Below are 21,279 nucleotides of genomic sequence, written 5' to 3' on the forward strand. Positions count from 1 at the left end.
AAAGATCTATGTCCTACAGTACGATGCTGAAGATGTTTATCAGACAGAGTTACAGTGTAATACTGGGATTGCCCAGCTCTGGGCCATCAGTGGTCTTTTTTCTTAAATCCCCAACCTGGTATTAAAGAGTGGAGTGTTGCATTGGTCTGTGTCCACACTGACCGGTCCTGTGTTCTGGCAGCTCAGTGTACTTGGAATTCAGTGCAAGTGTCTTAACAGAAGTGTGTCCTTACTTAACAAACTAAGATTGTCCATTCCGAACTCTAAACGTGGGTGCGATGTGATACGAGGGAATATATGGCCACAAGAGACCATTTGACTCATCCATTAGGTGCTATCACCTTGTACAACACTCTCATCAGTCCTGTGCCCCACTCACTCCTAACCACTCTGCAGGTCATTTCCCCTGAAGGACTCCTGCAGACAGAGTCCCAATGAGAACCACACTCAGAGGAATTCAAGACAACAGGAGCAGGAGTTCCCACCTGGCACCTCACCCCTTTCCCACTACCCAATGTGATCATGAATCTGCCCCAGGCCTCAGCTCCTCTTCTATGCCAGTTGCACATCGCCCTCATATCCCTGGTCTTTCCAAATTGTATCTCCCTCCTCTTTAAATTCCTCCAGTGATCCATCCTCCAAGTTTTCCTCACCCTTTGCAAGACATTCCTGCACGTCAACTTTAAATGACCACTCCCTCACCTGTGTACCACCATTCCAGCTTCTCCCACTGGTGGAAACATCACAACATCTCCCTGTCAACACCCCTAAGGGACCTTGTGAGGTTCAAGAAAGTTTCTAAATGTTTCTAAACCCTGAAGGACTTGGATCTGATTTCTTTGGAATTTTGTAATAAAACAACTCTCTCATCCCTGGAATTGTCCTGTTGAATCCATTGAGTGATCTGTTCTTCAGTGAGGGGACCAGAACTGTCCCCAGTCCTCCAGTGTGACCTCAACAACTCCCTGTAAAACGAAAAAATAATTCTCAATTTCTAATCTCCAACCCACCTTTAATAAAGACCAATGTACTATTTCCCTCTCACTAGACAAGATTAAATTCCATCTGACATTCCTCTGCCTGGTGGTCCAGATGATGAAGACCATGTCATGTCTAAGACAATCCTCCTCACTATCTTCACATCAGCAGATATTTTTGTATCGTGCTGATCTCACCAACTACATTAACATCCAAGTTGTTGAAGTCTACCAGAAACAGAAAGGATCCTAGCCCCAATCGATGTGACACACCACACCACTGGTCACAAACGTAGAGTGAGAAGAACAACTACCCTGTGCCTCCCATATGCCAAGCTGCTTTTAGACCCAGTTTGCACTTCACTTTGTATCTCATGGGTTCTGATCGTTTGGACCAGACTCGCATGCCTGAAATGCAAAGGCCTCAAAGAAGTCTATGTAAACAACACTGCCCTCATCAGCATACTGTACTTACTTTTAACTTCAAAACATTTAGTGTGTGGCGTCCCAAATGCAGTCGGCACCACAGCAGACTACCTATGTTGGAATAAACAGTTAGTCCATTGTTGTCAGTACTGGCCTGAGGTGAAAACCCATCAGGATCAAGAAGGCCGAGGGTAAATTGCTAATTTTTCGGAGCAAAGAGAGATTTTTAACACTCGGGTTACAGAGGGGCGGGACTGCGCAGGCGCATGACGTCAGCCAGTAAAGCACGAAAGTTTTAAAATGAAGATCGCTGTATCCAGCGGGCAACGGAGTGAGAGGCAGCAGAGTGGTAGGGCTTTGGCTCAACGGGCTTAGGCGGTAACGGGACAAGGCAAGGTAGGAAGTATGTGAGCGAGGCCAGTTTTTTGTGCTCAGTGTCAAATGTGGGGGGTCCTGGAGTCTCCCAGCCTCCCGGACGGCCATGTCTGCACCAGGTCTTGAGCTGCAGCTCCTGAGGGACCGGGTTAGGGAACTGGGGATGCAGGTCGTTGACCTTCGCCTGGTCAGGGAAGCAAGGAGGTGATAGAGAGGAGTTATAGGCCGGTGGTCACACCGGGGTCACAGGAGACAGACAAGTCGTTTACTGTCCGGAGGGGGAAGGGAAAGATTCAGGTACTAAAGAGTATCCCTGTGGCTGTACCCCTTGACAATAAGTACTCCTGTTTTACTGTTGGGGGACAGCCTACCTGGGGGAAGCGGCAGTGGCCGTGCCTCTGGCACGGAGTCCGGCCCTGTGGCTCAGAAGGGTAGGGAAGGGACGAGGAAGGCAGTAGTGATAGGCGACTCTATAGTTAACGGGTTAGACAGGCGATTCTGTGGATGCAGGAATGAAACTCGGATGGTAGTTTGCCTCCCTGGTGCCAGGGTCCGGGATTTTCGGATCACGTCCAAAATATCTTGCCGTGGGAGGGTGAACAGCCAGAGGTCGTGGTACAAATTGTTACCAATTACATAGGTAGGAAAAGGGAAGCGGTCCTGAAAAAAGACTACAGGGAGGTTGGAAGGAAGTTGAAAAGCAGGACGGCAAATGTAGTCATCTCGGGATTACTGCCTGTGCCACGCGGCAGTGAGAATAGGAATACAATGAGGTGGAGGATAAATGCGTGGCTGAGGGATCTGAGCAGGCGGCAGGGATTCAGATTTCTGGATCATTGGGAGCTCTTTTGGAGCAGGTGTGACCTGTACAAAAAGGATGGGTTGTACTTGAATCCCAGGGGGACCAATATCCTGGCAGGGAGGTTTGCTAAGGCTAGTGGGGACAGTTTAAACTAGAATTGTTGGGGGTTGGGAACCGAACTGAAGAGACTGGGGAAGAAGAGGTTAGCTCACAAATAGAGACAGCTTGTAGACAGTGCGAGAAGGAGGATAGGCAGGTGATAGAGATAGATAATCTCAGACTAGAGGCTTGAGATTTGTCCATTTTAACGCAAGGAGTGTTGTGAACAAAGCGAATGAGCTTAGAGCGTGGATCAGTACTTGGAGATATGATGTGGTGGCCATTACAGAGACTTGGATGCCTCAGGGACAGGATTGGTTACTTCAAGTGCCGAGTTTTGGGTATTTCATAAAGGACAGGGAGGGAGGCAAAAGAGGTAGGGGCGTGGCACTGCTGATCAGAGATAGTGCCATGGCTGCAGAAAATGTGGACGCCATGGAAGGATTGTCTACGGGGTCTCTGTGGGTGGACCTTAGGAACAGGAAGGGGTCAATAAGTTTACTGGGTGCTTTTTGGAGGCTGCCCAGTAGCAACAGAGATATTGAGGAGCAGATACGGAAACAGTTCCTGGGAAGGTGTAATAACAACAGAGTTGTCATGATGGGAGATTTTAATTTCCCAAATATCAATTGGCATCTCCCTAGAGCAAGGGGTTCAGATGGGGTGGAGCTTGTTAGGTGTGTTCAGGAAGGTTTCTTGACACACTATGTAGATAAGCCTACAAGAGGAGAGGCTGTACTTGATTTGGTATTGGGAAATTAACCTGGTCAGGAGTCAAATCTCTCAGTGGTAGAGCATTTTGGAGATAGTGATCATAATTCTATCTCCTTTATAACAGCATTAGAGAGAGATAGGAACAGACAAGTTAGAAAAGCGTTTAATTGGAGTAAGGAGTATTATGAGGCTATCAGGCTGGAAATTGGAGGCTTACATTGGAAACATGTTCTCAGGGAAAAGTACGGAAGAAATGTGACAAATATTCAGGGGATATTTGTGTAGAGTTCTGTATAGGTACTTTCCAATGAGACAGGGAAGTTATTGTAGGGTACAGGAACCGTGGTGTACAAAAGCTGTAATAGATATAATCAAGGAGAAATGAAAAGCTTACAAATAGTTCAGGGAGCTAGTTAATGTTAGAGATCTAGAAGATTATAAGGCTACTAGGAACGAGCTTAAAAAGGAAATTAGTAGAGCCAGAAGGGGCCATGAGAAGGCCTCGGTGGGCAGAATTAAAGAAAACCCCAAGGCATTCTACAAGTATGTGAAGAGCAAGAGGATAAGACGTGAAAGAATAGGACCTATCAAGTGTGACAGTGGGAAAGTGTGTATGGAACCAGAGGAAATAGCAGAGGTACTTAATGAATACTTTACTTCAGTATTCACTATGGAAAAGGATCTTAGTGATTGTAGTGATGACTTGCAGCAGACTGAAAAGCTTGAGCATGTAGACATTAAGAAAGAGGATGTGCTGGAGCATTTGGAAAGCATCAAGTTGGATAAGTTGCCGGGACCAGACGAAATGTACCCGAGGCTATGGTGGGAGGCGAGGGAGGAGATTGCTGAGCCTCTGGTGATGATCTTTGCGTCATCAATGGGGACAGGAGAGGTTCCAGAGGATTGGAGGGTTGTGAATGTTGTTCCTTTATTCAAGTAAGGGAGTAGAGATAGCCCAGGAAATTATAGAACAGTGAGTCTTACCTCAGTGGTTGGTAATTGATGGAGAAGATCCTGAGAGGCAGGATTTATGAACATCTGGAGAGGTCTAATTGTCATGGTCCAGTCCGTGAAGACTGTGTTCTGGTTCATGGTCCGGTCCATGGAGTCCAGACTCTGGGTCTTCCGGCTGTCCCATGTTTCATTCGGGCTTAATCATAGGCACCTGATTCTCGTATTGGGACCTGGAATATAAGTGGCCCTGGGTTCGAGTTCAGGTGCTGGTTTTTCTTGTAGGTATCCTGTTCTTGCCCCTGTGGGGTAAGTCAGGCTAGTCTTGCTGTTAACCTATGGTGGGCTCTGTCCCTTCCTGTCCTTGTCTCCGTTGGGTAAGTCATTGCCGTTACTCTGAAGCTGGACTGTTCCCTTCCTTCTCTCTGAATCCTTGCTGGCTACCCACGCCTGAAGCCTTGCCGGTTACCTCACCTGCGTCCTTGCCTGTATCGCCGTCAAGTTCAGCAGCCGGAGTGAGACCAGAGCCTTGCCATGCCAACAGAAGGAACTATCTATCGGTAAGCTTGGAACTGTCTCTTTGTGTCCCTGTGTTTAGTGTCCATGTATGAGTCCAGCGCTATGTCCTGTCCCCAGGAGGGGTCCTGACTCTGTATAAAGCCCCGGCCCTACGTCCTGTTCCCAAGGAAGGACCCTGGCTCTGTGTTCTGGGTTCCTGTGCTCTAGTCCTAGTCTCAGTGTTCCTGTGCTCAAGTCCAAGGTTCTGAGGAGGTTCCAGTCCATGTCCAAGGTTCCAAGGAAGTTCCATTCCATGTCCAAGGCTCCAAGGAGGTTCTAGTCCATGACCAAGTCCAAGTCGTAGCCTAGGCCCTGACTCCTGGTCTCGTCCGGGGCTAGTGTCCATGTCCAGCTATGCCTCTCCACGCTTCTGCTTTGCTCTCCCTCGACCTAGGCTCTGAGTTCTTGCTCTCCCTCGACCTAGGCTCTGTGTTCCTGCTGTCCGTCGATCAAGACCAAGTCTGAGTTTCATGTCCTCGTCCAGGTCTGAGGTTCATGTCTTTGTCCAGCCCTGGAGTCCTGCGTCCTACCCCACGTCCAGTTCTGTTGCCTTGCCACGTCCAGTCCTCACCTAGATCCGGAGTCCGAGCCCGAGTCAAGACCCAGGTTCCGGGTCCCTGTCCAGTCTCTGGCTCGGATTCCTTGCCCAGCTGCCCAGTTCCTAGTTCCTCGTCAAGGTCCCACTTTCCTGTCCATGTCAGGTCCTAGCCCATGCCCTGTCTCCTAGTCTTGTCCAGTGTCGTTTCTTCGCCACTTCCCTTGCTTTCTTGATACACCTAGTCCTCTCCCTAGTACTTCAGTGTCTGTGTCTTGCATTTGGGTCCATTCCCAATGCCCTCCTTATGACAATAATATGATTAGGAGTAGCCAGCATGGATTGGTCAAGGGCGGGTCGTGCCTTATGAGCCTGATTGAATTTTTTCAGGATGTGACTAAACACATTGATGAAGGAAGAGCAGTAGATGTAGTGGATTTCAGCAAGGCAAGGCATTTCATAAGGTACCCCACGCAAACCTTATTAAGGAAGTAAGGAAGCATGGGATCCAAGGGGACATTGCTTTGTGGATCCAGAACTGGCTTGCCCACAGAAGGCAAAGAGTGGTTGTAGATGTGTCATATACTGCCTGGAGTTTGGTCACCAGTGGAGTGCCTCAGGGATCTGTTCTGGGACCTTTGCTCTTACTGATTTTTATAAATGACCTGGACGAGTAAGTGGAGGGATGGGGTACTAATTTTGCTGATGACATAAAGGTTGGAGGTGTTGTGGATAGTGTGGAGGGCTGTCAGAGATTACAGCGGGACATTGATAGGATGCAAAACTGGGCTGACAAGTGGCAGATGGAGCTTAACCCAGATATGTGTGAAGTGGTTCATTTGGTCAGTCAAATATGATGGCAGAATATAGTATTAACGGTAAGTCTCTTGGCAGTGTGGAGGATCAGGGGGATCTTGGGCTCCGAGTCCATAGGACGCTCAAAGCAGCTGAGCAGATTGACTCTTTGGTTAAGAAGCCATCCGGTTTATTGGCCTTCATCAATCGTGGGATTGAGTTTAGGAGCCGAGAGGTAATGTTGCATCTATATAGGACCCAGGTCAGATCCCACTTGGAGTACTGTGCTCAGTTCTGGTCGCCTCACTACGGGAAGGATGTGGAAGCCATAGCAAGGGTGCAGAGGAGATTTACAAGGATGTTGCCTGGATTGGGGAGCATGCCTTGTGAGAATAGGTTGAGTGAACTTGGCCTTTTCTCCTTGGAGTGAAGGAGGATGAGAGGTGATCTGATAGAGGTGTATAAGATGATGAGAGGCATTGATCGTGTGGATAGTCAGAGGCTTTTTTCCCAGGGCTGAAATGATTGCTGCCACAAGAGGACACAGGTTTAGGGTGCTGGGGAGAAGGTACAGAGGAGATGTCAGGGTCAAGTTTTTTACTCAGTGGTGAGAGCGTGGAATGGGCTGCCGGTAACGGTGATGAGGCGGATACGATAGGGTCTTTTAAGAGGCTTTTAGATATATACATGGAGCTTAGTAAAATAGAGCTCTATATGTTAGCCTAGTAATTTCCGAGGGTGGGACATGTTCGACACAACTTTGTGGGCCGAAGGGCCTGTATTGTGCTGTACGTTTTCTATGTTTCTAATACCCTTTAGGGGAGGAAATCTGCCGTCCTTTCGACAGCCTCAGTGCAACTCCAGGCACAGTGGTGTGACAGACCCTTCTCTGCCCTCTGAAATGGGTTAGAAAGTCACTCCAGAAGGACTGCGGATTGGGATACATTGCTGGCAATGCCCACACATCTTGAAAGAATTAAACCAATCCCAGGAAAGTCTGGGGCAGAGTAAGGCCTTTCAGCCCACACGGAATAACACAGGTTGTTCAGATCATCGCCTCACACCCATGTAGGTTCAGACTTGCCGTGTATAGATCAGAATTTAGTTGTAATTAACTCGGTCTTAGATCTACAATTCCAAGATCCTCAGTTCCAATAAGAAATTAAATGATTCTCAGCGGCAGCTTATTTTGCCTTCGCTTCCACCGGCGGTGCCGGAGTCTGGGCGGGTTGAGACTGGCAACAGCCAGCCACTGTAATTGCTCGTTTCATTCTTCTATTCCAAACGTTAGATAAATGTAATAATTTTCATACGTCCAAACAAACCAATGACAAACCTGTTATCCTGAATCCTTCATTAGCATAGGGTGGAGCCACATTGCCGATTTAATCCGCACTCCGAGTGAGTTCCGCATTTGCTGGGTCGGTAACTGAGTGAAGAAATGCCTGAAACCAAAGCTCCGAAGAAAGGCGCCAAGAAAGCCGTGTCCAAGGCCAAGGGCACCAAGAAGCGCAGGAGGTCGAGGAGGGAGACTTACTCCATCTATGTCTACAAGGTGATGAAGCAGGTTCACCCCGACACCGGCATCTCCTCCAAGGCCATGAGCGTCATGAACTCGTTCGTGAACGATATTTTCGAGCGCATCGCGCGCGAGGCTTCCCGCCTGGCCCATTACAACAAGCGGTCGACCATCACCTCTCGGGAGATCCAGACCGCCGTGCGCCTGCTGCTGCCCGGGGAGCTGGCCAAGCACGCTGTGTCGGAAGGGACAAAGGCGGTCACCAAGTACACCAGCTCCAAGTGAAGCCCTATCAACTACTGACTAAACAAACCGAAAACAACGGCTCTTTTAAGAGCCACTCACTCCATCGCTGAAAGAGTTGCTCCAATATTTCAGCAGTGATTACTAACTAACCTTTCCTTGCAGATTTTCAGTTTAGAAATAATTATTATTTATACCAATCAAGGTTTGCGATCCGTATATCCGTTTTAACCCCGGACTCGCTCTCACTACCCTGTGTACTGTCACCGAGCATTTTCCCCTTCTGTTGTCAGCTTGTTTCCGTCTTCAGACATGCACACACACAACTACACACAAAGTGCATCGTTGTGAGGCAGATACTTGCTGTTACTGATTCGCTTTATCACCAACAGTTCCCAGTGCTGGAACTGTCCTGCGTCTTATTTGTACTTGTGATTCAGTATAGGTTCACGGTTTTTTCACATTGCAGTCTCGCCCTCCATCGTAACTTATGAAATGCGAACCGTCCATAGCCGGATGCGTTTCAAATTAAAACAGAATCCTGTTATGTTCTGATTCCGTATTTGTACTGATCGATGATTAAAATGAAAATTAAATTCACAGTCACTCTCATATCGGAATACTAACTTTCGGCGATCCTGCTGGTGAGTGTAATTGTAATTAATGTGAATTAATTGCTTGTTTGTGGGTTCTTTTGGGGGATTATTAACCCGATTTGTCGTCTTTTGCGCATTGGTTGTGCTCAGTCTTTATTGGGTGGTTTATGTGCTTTTTTGTGAGTTCCTGAAAGAAGAATTTCAAGATTGTGTGTAGTGTACATAATTTGGTAATTTTACTTTGAAACATTACTTTGCTCTCAGGAAAGTGAAGTTCCGGGTTGAAAGTGGTGACACGGGTGTACTCTGATAATAAATTTTACTTTGAACTGTAAACCGAATTCACACAGTATATTATAAGTGGATCAGGATCATGGTGTCTTTCTCACAGGCATATGCACATAAAAGTTTATGTTCGGACTGTTATATAAAGTTATTTTCCTCCTGGCTGACTTGACAAATTTCAATATTATTTGTTTTTTTAATTATTTGTGCCATTTTCCTCTTGCACATTGGTTGGTCTCTGTTAAGTGTGTTTTTTCCTGGATTCAATTGTCTTTGTTTTGCGGGTTTCTGCAAGAAGAATTTCAAGGCTGTACATTGTCTACACAGTTTGATAATTTTACTTTGAACATTAAACTTAATTCGCGCAGTCTATTATAAACGGATCAGGATCATGTGGCCCCATTCACAAACCGTATAATATAAATACACACACAAACTTTCGGACGGTTCTATAAAATTATCTTTCTCTTCGCGGACGTTACAACTTTCACAATTTTAGTGGTCTGGCCGTTAGTTTTGGCGCTTCTCCTGATGCCTGTTCATTGGCGATTAAGAACGTTCTCTAATCGGGCATTTCCTCTCAGAACTGGGAAATCCCTAATGAGATTAGGCAATTTACCGCTAATCAAGCACCGCTCTGCAGTCATCCAAGAGGTAGAAAAACATTAATTCTCAGTAAAATACGTGACTAGAACGGATGCCAGGTTCAGAGAGAGCGATGTATGCAGATTAATACTATTTTCAGGGAAGGAAAAGCGCTTCAGAGTTTAATACGCTGCGAATGGCGCGCAGATCGAAAAAAGCCGGAGTCACCCTAGTCTGTATCAGCCCTTTCCGCAGACAATATGGGTGGCTCTGAAAAGAGCCTTTGGGTTTTATAAACTGACGATCCACTTGTTTATTTGCCCTTGGGGTTGGTGGGTCCGCCGGTTTTCTTGGGCAAAAGCACGGCCTGGATATTGGGCAGTACCCCGCCCTGAGCGATGGTCACCCCTCCCAGCAGTTTGTTGAGCTCCTCGTCGTTGCGGACGGCCAGCTGCAGGTGTCTGGGGATGATGCGGGTCTTCTTGTTGTCTCGGGCCGCGTTGCCGGCCAACTCGAGGATTTCAGCCGTCAGATACTCGAGTACAGCAGCCAGATAGACTGGGGCTCCGGCACCCACCCGTTCAGCATAATTACCCTTTCTCAGGTGCCTGTGAACACGGCCCACCGGGAACTGCAGTCCGGCCCGGGACGAGCGAGACTTGGGCTTGCTCTTAGCCTTACCACCGGTTTTCCCTCGTCCGCTCATTTTCACACACTCCTAACCAGAGAATGAGAAAACTGTTCCGCATTCGCTTTTTTTATAGTTTCTGGGGGATTGCGGAAGGGCACTTATGATTGGTGCTGCAGCACTTCCTCCAATTGGTGATTTGGAATTACCCAATCAGCGTTCTGTCTAATTCTCCAATGATCAGACGGCAGCAAGAGGAGCGCGAAAAATAACCGTCACTATCCAAAAGGACCTGAAATTTGAAAAGCCCGCCAAGGAAAAATATTGTCCAAAAAAATGCAATCGGCAATTTCTGTATGAGCATAGACTGCCCACATAGAACATAGAAAACCTACAGCACAATACAGGCACAAAGCTGTGCCGAACATTTCCTTACCTTAGAACTACCTAGGGTTCCCCTTAGCCCTCTATTTTCCTAAGCTCCATGTACCTATCCAGGAGTCTCTTCAAAGACCCAATCGTTTCCACCTCCGACACCGTCGCCGGCAGCCCATTACGTGCAGTCACCACTCTCTGCTTTAAAAAAAACTTACCCCTGATATCTCCTCTGTACCTACTTCCAAGCACCTTAAAACCGTGCCATCTTGCGTTAGCCATTTCAGCCCTGCAGTGTTCCCTGATCTTGCTGTCCCGATGCATCTAGCAGGGTGAACTTTAACCATCAAATAATTGTTTCCAAATAATTCAGAATCAGGCTTTATAGAAATACTTTATAACATGGCTTTATTTAGCTAAGGGCAGCTAATGGAACATATTCACTTCACAAAGGGAGAGGCAGAAGCTAAAAGAGGAAAATGGACAGGGGGAGCAGTTACCATAAGTTTGAGCCTACAGAGCAAAATGGACAGTTGTTACTTTGGATTGAGGGACGTACCCCGACCAGCTGTGTTTCTCTAGTGCTTTTGTGTGTTGCTTCAAATTTCCAGCATCTGGGGTCTCTTGGCCAGTCATTTACTGTCTGCACGGAATGTGAATTAATTCTATCATAACTATGTCTGGGAATGTGTCCCTCTTTGTGAAAACATCATGGAAGGGTCACTTCACAAACTCTGGTAGAAGCAGTGTTATGAGTTAATTTATTCTCATACAGATTCAGGGCACTTAGGAAGCAGTACAGAGAGGCATTACTTCGTAACTTGAGCAAGCACACAGAAAATCCTACTCAGCCATCCATTGTCAATGGAAGGTTCAGTGAAACAAGGGTTTGAAGATGATGACAAACTAATGGGGAATGAGAAGGGGAAGTTCCATGTTAGTGCAGTGTACAGGCACACTAAAATTTCAGCAGGCAGAGGGACAGCTAATTGTCATCAACATATCCTGATAAATATTATCTCCTAAAACAGAAATATTGAAGCAGTTGTGAAAAATATTGTTGAAATATTAGGACAAATCTTTCTTGAAAACTTGAAAACGAAGGGGAAAGACACTAAAATAACAAGGTGGGGGTAGGGGAAGGAGGACTAGTTAGAAGGTGATAAGACGGCATTTCAGTTTGTTTAGTCAGCATCCTGTAGAAGTACACTTGAAGCTGATGTACTTGGTCACCAACTTTGTCCCTTCAAACGCAGTGTGTCTGGCAAGTTCCCCAAGGAGCAGCATCAGGCATGTGGCAGTCTGGATCTCCCAGGATATAACAATGAACCACTTCTTGAATGGTCTTTTGGAAGCCTTACAACTGCTGCGCTCAAAAATCTCTTTCACAAATTAGTTCATGATGCTGATAACCCAGAGAACATGGCAGTCTCTCCAAAGCCCAAACATCTTTCCTAAAATGGTGGGACCAGAACTGTATGCAATACTCCAGATGTGGCCTAACTACAGTTTTATAAAGATGCAACATAACTTCCTGATATTTGAACTCATTGCCTCGGCTAATGAGGGCAAGCATGCCCTATGCCTTCTTAACCACCCTATCAACCTGTTCAGCCACTTTCAGGGAACTGTGAACTTCAACTCCCAAGATCCATCTATTTATGAATACCATTAAGGGTTTTGCTCTTAACAGTGCGCTGTCTGTTTATATTCAATCTACCAAGGTGAAACACCTCACATTTTGCTGGGTTAAACTCCATCTGCTATTTCTCTACCCTATCTGCAACTGATCTGTATCTCATTGTATTCCCTGCCAGTCTTCTATGCTATCCACAACACCACCAATCTTCACATCATCTGCAAACTCACTACCCCAACCATCTACATTTTCAGAGCAACAGACACACATACACATTACTGGAGGAAGTCAAAACATCAGGCAGCATCTATGCAGGGGAAGAAACAGTCAGCATTTTGGGTTGAGAAACTTTGTCAAGACTGGAAAGGAAGGGTGAGGACACCAGAATAAAAAGGTGTGGGGTGGAGAGGAAGGAGGTACTAGCTAGAAGGTGATAGGTTAAGCCAGATGGGTGGGTGCTGAAGGAATCTGATAGGAGAGGGGAGTGGACCATGTGAGAAAGAAGGAAGGACAGCTGCATGAGGTGATGTAGGTGGAGAGAAGAGAATAGAGGCCAGAGTAGGGGATAGAGAGAGGAAAGGGAGAAAGAAAACTTTTTTTTTTAACTGGAAATTGATGCTCATGCCATTAAGTTGTAGGCTACTCAAGCAGAATGTGAGGTGTTGCTCTTCCAACTTGAGGGTGGCCTCATCGTGGCACAAGTGGAGGCTATGAAATGACTTGTCAGAGTGGGAATGGGGATAGGAATCAAAATTTTTGGCTGTCCAGAAAATCCTGCTTTTGGTAGTTTGGAGCAGAGGTGCTCGCCAAAGTGGTCTCCCAATCTCTGGCAGGACTCACCAACTTAGAGGAAAATGCATCAGGAGCACCCAACACAATAGACAACCCCTGCAGATTTACTTTGATGTGTTGCCTCACCTGGAAGGATTGTTTGAGGAGGTGAGGGAGGGGGTACCTGGGCAGCTGTAGCATTTTGGTCACTTGTAGAGGTACGTACCAGGAGGGAGATTAGTTGGAAGGGACAAATGGACAAGGGAGCAATCCACATGGAAAGCAGGGAGTTGGGGGGGGGGTTGTTACGCCTGTAGCCCCCTCCTTTTTGAGAATCGCAAGATCGCTATTAATTCAGGTCAGGAGAACCAGGAAATGAGAGAGAGACACGCAGATTCCTCAATGTTTGGAATGTGTCCTGGGCCTCCGAGAGACAAAGCCACGGATAACGGCCATTATTTCTTGGAGACGGAATTGTGTATTGAGTACTGTACGATTCATCGAAGCCCCCAGGCAATGAACCGAGGGGGGTTGGAGGAGGGCTGGCATCATTCCACCCTGATTGACATCTGAGACCCTGTGAGTCAGGATAAAAGAGGGTCTGTGGGAACAGACCCTCAGACGCACCAGAAGAAACGCTCGAAATCCTGTAACAGCATAATAGCGAAAGCCGGTGGAAAGCCACGAGCATCCTTTTCCATTTGCCTCGGAATTGGTGGGCCTTGCCACAGAAGAACAGCTTTAGCTAACAACAAAGGGGAAATCAGCCCCCAACGACTCTCGAAGGATTGACATCATAAAAGGAATGGGCAAGTTAAACCTCCATCTCTCTCTCCAACCAAAAGCTGCAGCTTGAATGAACTTGAGTGACTTTTATATTTCCATCGGACAATACATTATCCCCTAGACAACGATAGAGCTATTTCTTATTGATTATTATTATACCCGCTCTTTTAGATTTAGTATTGACGACGTATATTATCTGTATGTTTGCATCGATGTTATTTTTGTGTATTTTTATCAATAAATACTGTTAAAAATAGTACCATCAGACTTCAATGGACCTCTCTATCTTTGCTGGTAAGTGACCCAGTTACGGGGTACGTAACAGGGTAAATATGTGTTTGGTGGTATGAGCCCTTTAGAGATTGCAGATGTTGCAGAGAATGATGTGTTGGATGTTGTGGCTCATGGGGTGGTAGGTGAAGACAAAAGGAAGTCTCTCACAGCAACATGGGGTAAGCACAGATATCTGGGAAATGGAGGAGATGCAGTTGAGGGCAGCATCAATGGTGAAGGAAGGGAAACTCTGTTCTTTGAAGAAGGAAGTCAACTCGGATGTCGTAGAAAGGAAAGCCACATCCTGGGAGCAGGTGCAGCAGACGTAAAGGACTTGAGAACAGGAAATAGCAATTTTACAGGAGACAGCGTTGGATGAGATATAGTCAAGATAGTTGCTGGAATCAGTGGGTTTATTAACTATGTAGTTAGACAGTTTGTCTCCAGAGATGAAGGCAGAGAGATTGGGAAGGGAGAGGGAGTTCTCAGAAATGGTTCAAGTGAATTTCAAAGCAGGGTGGAAGTTAGAGGCAAAGTTGATGAAATTAACAAGCTCAGCATGACTGCATGTAGCAAAGAAGGAGTTGCGGGACATTACCATGGAAGACTTGGAACACAGACTGTCCTGTGGAGCCAATTAACAGGCAGTCAGCTGGGGCCCCAAGTCTGTGCCGATAGCTACCACTTGAGTCTGCAGAAAGCTGGGGAAATCAAAATAAATTGAGGGTGAGGACCAGTCCTGCCAGACAGAGGAGGTTGGCAGTGGAGGGTATCTGCTTGTTCTTTTTTTGTTGAGAAGGAAGTGGAGAGCCCTAAATCCTTCTTGATATAGGATATAAGTATATAGGGACTAGACATCCATAGTGAAAATGAGGCATTCAGGGCCAGGAAATTGAAAGCTGTTGAGAGATCAAGAGCATGTGTGAAGAGTCACAAATGTAGATGGGAAGGGACTGAGGCAAGGGGGGTAGAATGGAGTGGAGATACATGTTGTAAATACATTGTTTGATTTAAGCATTATTAGTTCTCTGTCATTATGCCACATCATATGTGAGTGTCTCACTAAAGAAACTAAATAGATACATATCTCCCAGCTTCCATGATTTTCTTTCAATTACTTTTTGGAGTTACAAAATATAACAGAGGCAACGAAGAAGTTTTAAAATTAACCCAAGGTATCTACCTACCTGTTGAAGAGCAGCACTTTTTTTTCCCCCTTCGCAAGGGGAGAAAAACATTTGAGTTTAAAAAAGAGCAGCATGAGTTGCTTTGAAAGGAGAGAGATGGTTAAGAGAAAAAAGCAGAAACCTGATAAAATTCATGGGGTCATAAACAGTAATAATAATTATAAATTTTAAAAGTAGCAGGAACAGCTGGCTGCATTGGAAAAATAGATGTGTTCCGTTCCACACTAATAATTGATTGGGTATACTGAATGAATTGAGCAGTATTTTGAAGCAAATGAAATCATCAATACAAAGCTAAAGCCAGTTCTGCTGAGAGATGCAGGGGTGGAAAGGCATAAAGTTTGCTTAGAAGTTTAACTGCTCCAAATAAACCAGCCAGAATGAGCTTTGCTGGTATTATAAACATAATACAGGAACATTTAGAACCAAAACCATGGTTGCTTGCATAATGTTTCAGATTTCATGTGGAATCAAAAGGAAGGGAAGCCCATTTTAGTTAATTGGATTGAATTTTAAAAATTGTCCAAGCTTTGTCAGTTGAGTGATGGGCTTAATGATGCACTGAGAGATTATTTCATTTGTGGAATCTTACAAGAAAGCATTCAGAAGCAGCTCCTAAGTGAGGCACAATTCACATTTAAAAGAGCAGTTGAAATCACCGTATCAATGAAGATAGCGGACAGCGACACAAGTGAGTTGCAGTCAGGAATGAACGTGAGTGTGAACAAAATTGCAACATCCAAACAGAAAGCTTTCAGGCTGAACAATCTGTTACTGTTGTGGCAGGGGCTCACATACACCAGACCAATGCAAGTTTAAAGGCAAAACCTGCAGAAAATGCAACAAAGTAGAGCACATATAAAGAGCATGTGGCAGACAAAAATAAATGGACTGCATGGTAAAGATAAAAAGTGGCAGTTTCAAAATTAGCAGCAAAATGGAAAGAGTGATCTCAGATTAACCTTTTCATATAAATGGAAGGTGTAATAATTTGATCTAAAACCACTGTATTATGCCCAAACAAGGGAGACTACAATGGGATGAGAGATGCATTGGATAAGGAAGACTGGGAACATAAGCTATATGATGGGATGGTTGAGGAACAGCGGAAGACTTTCTGAGAGATTTTCTGGTGTTCAACAAAAGTATATTCCAGTTAAAAGCAAGGATAGTAAAGATGGGGAGAGCCAGCCATGGATAACTAAGAAATAATGGAAGGCATCAAACTAAAAGCTCATGCATACAAAGTAGCCAAGGGTAGTGGGAAACTGGAAGATTGGGAGACCTTTAAAAAGCAACAAAGAACCACTAAGCCAGCAAGAAAGAAAGGGAAGATGGATTATGAAAATAAACCAGTACAACATATAAAATAGATAATAAAAGTTTTTATAATTATATAAAGCGGAAAAGGGTGGCCTTGTAGTTCAGCATCTGTAGCTGAGAAATTGCTTGAAGCTATCAATAAAGAAGAAATAGTGAGGCATCCAGAAAGAAATGGATCTATCAGACACAAGCAGCATAGATTTAGCAAAGGCAAGTCCTGTTTGACAAACACTGGAGTTCTTTGAAGATATAACAAACGTAGTGGATAGAGGGCAACCGATGGATTTTATTTACTTGGATTTCCAGAAGGTATTCAATAAGGTGCCACATAAAACACTTATGCATAAGATAAGGTTGCATAGAGTTGGGGGTGATGTATTAACATGGATAGAGGATTGGTTAACTAATAGAAAGCAGAGAGTTGGGATACATGGGATCCAAGGGGACTTTGCTTAGTGGATCCAGAACTGGCCTGCCCACAGAAGGGAAAGAGTGGTTGTAGACAGGTCATATTCTATATGGAAGCCGGTGACCAGTGGTGTGCCTCAGGGATCTGTTCAGGACCCCTACTCTTCATGATTTTTATTAATGACCTGGATGAAGAAGTGGAGGGAAGGGTTAGTAAATTTGATGATCACACAAAGGTTGGAGGTGTTGTGGATAGTGTGGAGGGCTGTCAGAGGTTACAGCAGGACACTGATAGGATACAAAACTAGGCTGAGAAGAGGCAGATGGAGTTCAACCCAGAAAATTGTGAGGTGGTTATTTTGGTAGGTAAAATATGATGACAGAATATAGTATTAATGGCAAGACTGTTGGCAGTGTGGAGGATCAGAGGGATCTTGGGGTCCAAGTCCTTAGGAAACTAAAAGCTGCTGTGCAGGTTGACTCTGTGGTTAAGAAAGCATACTGTGCATTGGCCTTCTTCAATCATGGGGTAATGTTGCAGCTGTATAGGACCCTGGTCAGACTCCACTTGGAATACTGTGATCAACTCTGGTCACCTCACTACGGGAAGGATGTGGAAACTATAGAAAGGGTGCAGAGGAGATTTACAAGGATGTTGCTTGGATTGGGGAGCATGCCTTATCAGAATGGGTTAAGTGAACTCGGCCTTTCTTCCTTGGAGCAACTGAGGATGAGAGGTGACCTGATAGAGGTATATACGATGATGAGAGTCATTGATCATGTGGATAGTCAGAGGCTTTTTCCCAGGGCTAAAATGGCTAACACAAAGGGCACAGTTTTAAGGTGCTGGGGAGTAGGTACAGAGGAGATGTCAGAGGCAAGGTTTTTTTTTCTTTACGCAGACAGTGGTAAGTGTGTGGAATGGGCTGCCCTCCACAGTGGTGAAGGCAGATACTATAGGGTCTGTTAAGAGACTCCTGGAGCTCAGAAAAATAGTGGGCAATGGGTAATTTCTAAGGTAAGGACATGTTTGGCTCCGCTTAGTGGGCCAAAGGGTTGTGCTGTAGGTTTTCTATGTTTCTACCCTGGTTGGCAATCAGTGGTAAGTGGCGTGCCAAGGGGTTGGTGCTGGGTTCACAACTGTTCATGATGTACATCAACGACCTGGAAGAGGGGACTGAGTGTAGTGTATCTAAGGTTGCTGATTACACGAAATTGTGTGGAAAAGCAAATTGTGCAGAAGATACGGAGAGTCTGCAGAGAGATATAGACAGGTTAAGTAAGTGGGCAAATGGAGTGTAAGGTTGGTAAATGTGAGGTCATCCACTTTGGAAGAAAAAATGGAAGAGCAGATTTACCATTATTTAAATGATTGCAGCATGCTGCTGTTAAAGAACTTGCGACTCCAGCTCGCAGTGTGTAACGAACTCTTCTCAGCTAGAAAGTAAATCCAGAAGGACTGGGGATTGGGAAACATTGCTATCCCTGCTGGCGATGCCCACACACAGGAAAAGATTAAAAACATTCCCGGGGATGTCTAGAACAGAGTAAGAATATTCAGCCCACACGGGACAACACCGGTTGTTCAGACCAACCCCTTCGTCGGCTCACAACCATGTATGTTCAGACTTCCGAGTGTGGATCGTAATATGATCGTTTTCACATTGCTATTGTAAATAACGGTCAGATCTAACATCTGCAGCATCCTCTGTTCCAAGAACAGAAGCAAAGATTCTCAGCGGCAGCTCCTTCTGCCGCAGCTTCCACCAGCGGTACCAGTCTCTGGGCGGGTTGTGATTGCCTACAACCAAGTACAAAGATTGGTTATTTAATACTTCCATTCAAATAGCTAGAATGACGTAATAAATTCCATACTTCCAAACTAACCAATGACAAGCTTGTTATCCTGAATCCTTCATTAGCATAGGGTGGAGCCACATTGCCGATTTAATCCGCACTCCGAGTTAGTTCCGCATTTTCTGGGTCGGTAACTGACTGAAGAAATGCCTGAAACCAAAGCTCCGAAGAAAGGCGCCAAGAAAGCCGTGTCCAAGGCCAAGGGCACCAAGAAGCGCAGGAGGTCGAGGAGGGAGACTTACTCCATCTACGTCTACAAGGTGATGAAGCAGGTTCACCCCGACACCGGCATCTCCTCCAAGGCCATGAGCGTCATGAACTCGTTCGTGAACGATATTTTCGAGCGCATCGCGCGCGAGGCTTCCCGCCTGGCCCATTACAACAAGCGGTCGACCATCACCTCTCGGGAGATCCAGACCGCCGTGCGCCTGCTGCTGCCCGGGGAGCTGGCCAAGCACGCCGTGTCGGAAGGGACAAAGGCGGTCACCAAGTACACCAGCTCCAAGTGAAGCCCTATCAACTACTGACTAAACAAACCGAAAACAACGGCTCTTTTAAGAGCCACTCACTCCATCGCTGAAAGAGTTGATCCAATATTTCAGCAGTGATTACTAACTAACCTTTCCTTGCAGATTTTCAGTTTAAAAATAATTATTATTTATAGCGATCAATGTTTGCGATCCGTATGCCCGTTTTAATCCCGGACTCGCTCTCACTGCCCTGTGTACTGTCACCGAGCATTTTCCCCTTCTGTTGTCAGCTTGTTTCCATCTCCAGACATGCACACACACAACTACACACAAAGTGCATCGTTGTGAGGCAGATACTTGCTGTTACTGATTCGCTTTATCACCAACAGTTCCCTGTGCTGGAACTGTCCTGCGTCTTATTTGTACTTGTGATTCAGTATAGGTTCACGGTTTTTTCACATTGCAGTCTCGCCCTCCATCGTAACTTATGAAATGCGAACCGTCCATAGCCGGATGCGTTTCAAATTAAAACAGAATCCTGTCATGTTCTGATTGCGTATTTGTACCGATCGGTGATTAAAATGAAAATTTAATTCACAGTCACTCTCATTGGAGAGTAACTAGCTTAAGGTGACTCTGCGGGTCGTGTTCTACTAATTATTTGCGTCATCTGTCCTCTTGCATCGGTCTTTGTTAAGCGTGGTTTTTCGTGGATTCAATTGACTTTGTTTTGTGGGTTTCTGCAAGAAGGATTTCAAGGCTGTATATTTGTCTACACAGTTTGATAATTTTACTTTGAACATTAAATTTAATTCACGCAGTCTATTATAAATGGATCAGGATATCTGACCCCATTCACAAACCGTATAATATAAATATATATATATACATACACACACACACACACTGTTTCGGACTGTTCTATAATTATCTTTCTCTTGGCGGACTTTACAAATTTCATAGTTCTTGTGGTCTGGCCGTTAGTTTTGGCGCTTGCCCTGTTGCCTGTTCGTTGGTGAATAAGGACGCTCTCTAATCGGGCATTTCCTCTGAGAATTATGAAACCCCTAATGAGATTAGGCAATTTACCGCCAATCATGCTCCACTCTCCAGTCATCCAAAAGATAGAGGCGACAGCAGAAAATAAAATCACTGATTTTCGGTAAAATTGGGTACTGCGCAAATAAATGTAGTTATTTTCTGGGGGAGGAAAAGCACTTTAGCGTGAGACTTTAATACGGAAACACCCGGAGTCACCCCAGTCTGTATCAGCCCTTTCCGCAGACAATATGGGTGGCTCTGAAAAGAGCCTTTGGGTTTTTTTTAAACTGACACTTCAACTCTTTATTTTCCCTTGGGGTTGGTGGATCCGCCAGTTTTCTTGGGCAAAAGCACGGCCTGGATATTGGGCAGTACCCCGCCCTGAGCGATGGTCACCCCTCCCAGCAGTTTGTTGAGCTCCTCGTCGTTGCGGACGGCCAGCTGCAGGTGTCTGGGGATGATGCGGGTCTTCTTGTTGTCTCGGGCCGCGTTGCCGGCCAACTCGAGGATTTCAGCCGTCAGATACTCGAGTACAGCAGCCAGATAGACCGGGGCTCCGGCACCCACCCGTTCAGCATAATTACCCTTTCTCAGGTGCCTGTGAACACGGCCCACCGGGAACTGCAGTCCAGCCCGGGACGAGCGAGACTTGGGCTTGCTCTTAGCCTTACCACCGGTTTTCCCTCGTCCACTCATTTTCACACACTCCTACACAGAGAATGAGAAAACAGTTCCGCATTCGGCCTTTTAATAGCTTCCGGTGGATTGCGGAAGGGCACTTACGATTGGTGGTACAGCAAGCTCTCCAATTGGTGATTTGGAAAAACCCAATCAGCGAGCTGTCTAATTCTCCAATGATCAGACGGCAGGAAGAGAAGTGCGGAAAATAACCGTCACTGTCCAAAAGGACCTGACATTTGAAAAGCCCGCCAAGGAAAACATAATATTAAACAACTACTACTTCTTTTTGCGCCCTTAACTCCTAGTGGAGTCGTCGGGGTGCCGTCATGACAAGCTTTGCACCTTGCTTTTGGTGTGCTCATCACGCGGCGTGTCTCATC

At 45.7% G+C, this 21,279-nt stretch overlaps 2 protein-coding genes and 1 pseudogene across 2 annotated transcripts; 2 read left to right on the forward strand and 1 right to left on the reverse strand.

Annotated features, from left to right (window-relative positions):
• The first annotated feature begins 7,659 nt into the window (after positions 1-7,659).
• On the forward strand, positions 7,660-9,496 carry LOC140719477 (histone H2B 7-like). The gene has a single exon (XM_073034180.1). It carries the CDS (start codon positions 7,674-7,676, stop codon positions 8,034-8,036), a length of 363 nt encoding a protein of 120 aa, XP_072890281.1. The 5' UTR covers positions 7,660-7,673; the 3' UTR covers positions 8,037-9,496.
• A 267-nt stretch (positions 9,497-9,763) lies between these two features.
• On the reverse strand, positions 9,764-20,933 carry LOC140719102 (uncharacterized; annotated as a pseudogene).
• Positions 18,831-20,058, forward strand: LOC140719466 (histone H2B 7-like). Its single transcript, XM_073034166.1, has one exon. The coding sequence runs from the start codon at positions 18,854-18,856 to the stop codon at positions 19,214-19,216; it is 363 nt and encodes a 120-aa protein (XP_072890267.1). The 5' UTR covers positions 18,831-18,853; the 3' UTR covers positions 19,217-20,058.
• Positions 20,934-21,279: the final 346 nt, after the last annotated feature.

Source organism: Hemitrygon akajei, chromosome 31, assembly GCF_048418815.1.
Source record: "Hemitrygon akajei chromosome 31, sHemAka1.3, whole genome shotgun sequence".
NCBI lineage: Eukaryota > Metazoa > Chordata > Chondrichthyes > Myliobatiformes > Dasyatidae > Hemitrygon > Hemitrygon akajei.

Bases quoted from the DNA above. Each gene is read 5' to 3' on its own strand.
- LOC140719466 (XM_073034166.1), top strand. From the start codon at position 18,854: ATGCCTGAAACCAAAGCTCCGAAGAAAGGCGCCAAGAAAGCCGTGTCC.
- LOC140719477 (XM_073034180.1), top strand. From the start codon at position 7,674: ATGCCTGAAACCAAAGCTCCGAAGAAAGGCGCCAAGAAAGCCGTGTCC.